This window comes from Rhea americana, unplaced genomic scaffold, assembly GCF_003343005.1.
Source record: "Rhea americana isolate MKP2758 unplaced genomic scaffold, rheAme1 scaffold_6, whole genome shotgun sequence".
Lineage (NCBI taxonomy): Eukaryota > Metazoa > Chordata > Aves > Rheiformes > Rheidae > Rhea > Rhea americana.
Window position 1 is genome coordinate 4,842,324 of NW_028186756.1, and position 2,980 is coordinate 4,845,303.

Below are 2,980 nucleotides of genomic sequence, written 5' to 3' on the forward strand. Positions count from 1 at the left end.
TTTTTTTTTAATAAACTTGCTTTAAGGGGAATCTTTGAATATATAACCTTTGAAGTTGTGCTATGCTGCAGGTTTTGCTACTTTCTGTTGTTCCGAACAGTACAAAGATGAGTACTGTGAGCTACGCCAGAGGAAGGCCTGGGGTAGCAGTGTGTCTCTGTGACACTTGGTAAACGGCACATATCCCTTCTGTATGATCAGAGAATTTCTCCTGATTTCTCCACAGACACAGAGCAGAGGAAATATTTTTAGGAGTGTAGTGGCAAACTATCAAGGGTTAGAGACATAACGAAGCACCTCAGGCTGTCTCCCCCTTTGCCTTTATTTTTGCTTGGTTTCAGGTTTCCATTTTTCCCTTTACAGAATTTTCACGAGGGTCAGAAGAACTGCTGCGTCTCGTTACTACCAAAGACCGTCTTTGTCCCGAAGCAATGAATTTAGTGAGATTAGAGCTTTGTACAGTTTTGCTGCTCTGGAATCGTTTGCAGCTCTCAGGCCCTGCCGGGGCTGCGTCTCCAAGGGGCTGCATGTCCATGTTGGGAGCTTTAGGTTAATCCGGAGGTGTGAAAGTTTTCAGATTGTGACTATGTTGCAGCTTTTCTCTAGCAGCAAACTCTCTTTGCAACCAAAAATTGCAGTTCGCAGACATTAACTAGGGTGCACACTGGATCTGCTTCAGATCTTTCTTGGGGTTTTTCTCTGAACATGTTCCTCCTCTTTTGATGAATTTCTGATTCAGCCTCTTGGGCAGAGGGTCCTGAGCCCATCCTGCCAGGCAGCTTGCTCGGCGGGGCAGACAGCAGCACAGCGTGCTGTGTTTGAATCCCTTGCTCCCAGGTAGTAAGTTATTCACACCTGCACCAACTCCCATCACATCCCCACGAATTGCGTTAGATTGCATAACATTCGGTGTCCTGCATTGTGCACAGGTGTAGATGAAGGAAAATGTGTGCCACAGAAAACAACCTCTCTTAGATCTACACCGAGTTATCAGTTATCAGCTGCACAGGTTCAGGCTCAGCCAGAAGCCTGTATTAAAAACTAAGCAGTGCCAACTCCTATTAGAAAGAGTTTGACTCATTGTGCACACCGATTTTGTTCATGAATGCATAGGCAGCAGCAGAATAATCACTGCACAGGAATAATCCTATTTAAATTATGGCTCCTCTCCAGAAACCCAACCTGCACATGGTGAAGCATGGTCATTTGGAGATGTATTTCAGTGATTCCTAATGCTGGGGGCACTTCCTGTGGAGCTCTCTGTCAGGAAAGTGGCTTTATGCAGAAGAGGAGCTTGAAATGTCCTTCCTTCTCTTGTTATTTTCATTTATTGCCTCAAATACTCTCATAAGGATCTACATCATGGTCACATTTGTACGTGCACTGATCCTGCAAGCATTCTAAACTGAGCTGCAGGACCCGTGGCAAAAATGTGTGCAAGAAAAAAAGATCTCTGAATGCAAAGCGCCTGTCCAAAAAGTAACTGCAGAGCCCTGAAGAAATGTGAATTTGCTTTGCAAGCTGCATAGGTCAAGTAATAATTAATTACACAAACACAACTAACATGTAAATAGAAAAAGGAGTATTTGGTTGAAGTGGCAGTTTTACAACGCATGTTCAATAACACTGAGAACAACAGCCAACGAGTTAGCACGGCTAACCTGGTACTCGATAAACTAATTGCAGGCAGGACTGATAGCACATGTTGCTGAGTGCTCAGTAAATATTAACTCTATGGTGCAAAGTGGGCTGGGTTATGGTTGGTCGCTGGGTGCTGGTGTTGGTGGTGCTGTGCTGTGGGGCTGCTGTGTGGCTGGCCCATCCGGGGGTTCCTGCAGGCCAGCTGGGAGCCCTGGTGCTCAGTTCCCATGGGGAAAACTGGGACAAACCTCAGGAGGTGATCTAGAGGGTGATCTACCACCCTGGGAGGTGATGCAGGGGGGCAATCCATCATCACTGGGAGTCAGGATGGGGGGTGATCCAGCACCCCTGTGAGCTGACTGGAGGCAATCCACTGCCCTTGAGAAGTGATCCAGGGGGTGACCCACTGCCTCTGGGAGGTGATCTGGGGGGGTGGTCCCTTGCCTTCGACAATGCGGGGGACCATCCACCAGCCTTAGGAGGTGGTCTGGAGACTGACACACCGCACCTGGGAGGTGATCCAGGGGGTGAACCACTGCCCCGGGAGATGATCTGGGGAGGCGATCCACTACTCACAGGAGGTGGTCCGGGAGGGGCGGTAGACCTGTTGCCCTTGGAAGGCGACCGGCGGGTGGCCGGGAGGCGATCCGGGAGGCTGCTCCATTGCCCCGGGAGGCGACCCGGGGAGGCGACGCCTCGCCGCCGGGGGAGGTCAGGCGGACGTGTTGCCCGGGGGTAGCGCTGGCGGAGAGCCGCCCTCCCGGGAGGAGACGGGGCGCTGCCCGCCCGGGCCGCTGCGGCGGGGGCGGCCCCGCTCCGCGCCGCGCCGCTCCTCCCCGTGGGCGGCGGCGGGCCGAGCCGATTTAGGCGGCGGCGCGGCGCGGCGCCGGGCGCGGGATGGCGGCGGGGGCGGCGCTGCTGGCGCTGGGCGCGCTGCTGTGCGCGGCGGCCGCGCCGGGCCCCGGCGGGGCGGCCGCGGCCGTGTGGACCGCGTGGGTGAACGTGTCGTGGGAGGGCGGCGCGGGCGGCAACCGGAGCGGCTGGGAGGCGAGCGAGAGCGGCCTGTACGGGCAGGACTCGCCGCTGCAGGCGGCCGCGGGGGTGCTGGTGCTGCCCGACGGCCGCGACGCCTTCAACGCCTGCAGCGCCCTCACCAACTTCAGCGCGGCGCCCGGCGGCGGCGGGGCGGACTGGCTCGCCCTCATCCAGCGCGGCGGCGGCTGCACCTTCGCCGAGAAGATCCGGCTGGCGGCGGCGCGCGGTGCCGCCGCCGCCGTCATCTACAACTACCGCGGCACCGGCAACGACGTGCTGCCCATGTCCCACGCCGGTGAGCGGC

At 56.1% G+C, this 2,980-nt stretch overlaps 1 protein-coding gene across 2 annotated transcripts in view; it reads left to right on the forward strand.

Moving 5' to 3' along the window:
• RNF128 (ring finger protein 128) overlaps window positions 1–2,980 on the forward strand; it is a 45,212-nt gene that overhangs the window by 13,727 nt on the left and 28,505 nt on the right. Inside the window, exon 1 of one of the 2 annotated variants that reach the window (XM_085319773.1) lies at window positions 2,538–2,971. The exons of the other annotated variant lie outside the window; for it this stretch is intronic. Within the exon in view, the coding sequence (XP_085175899.1) occupies window positions 2,539–2,971 (433 nt within the window). The 5' untranslated portion in view covers window position 2,538. Of the gene's footprint in view, window positions 1–2,537; window positions 2,972–2,980 lie in introns of those variants that run through there. 2 annotated transcript variants of the gene reach the window in all.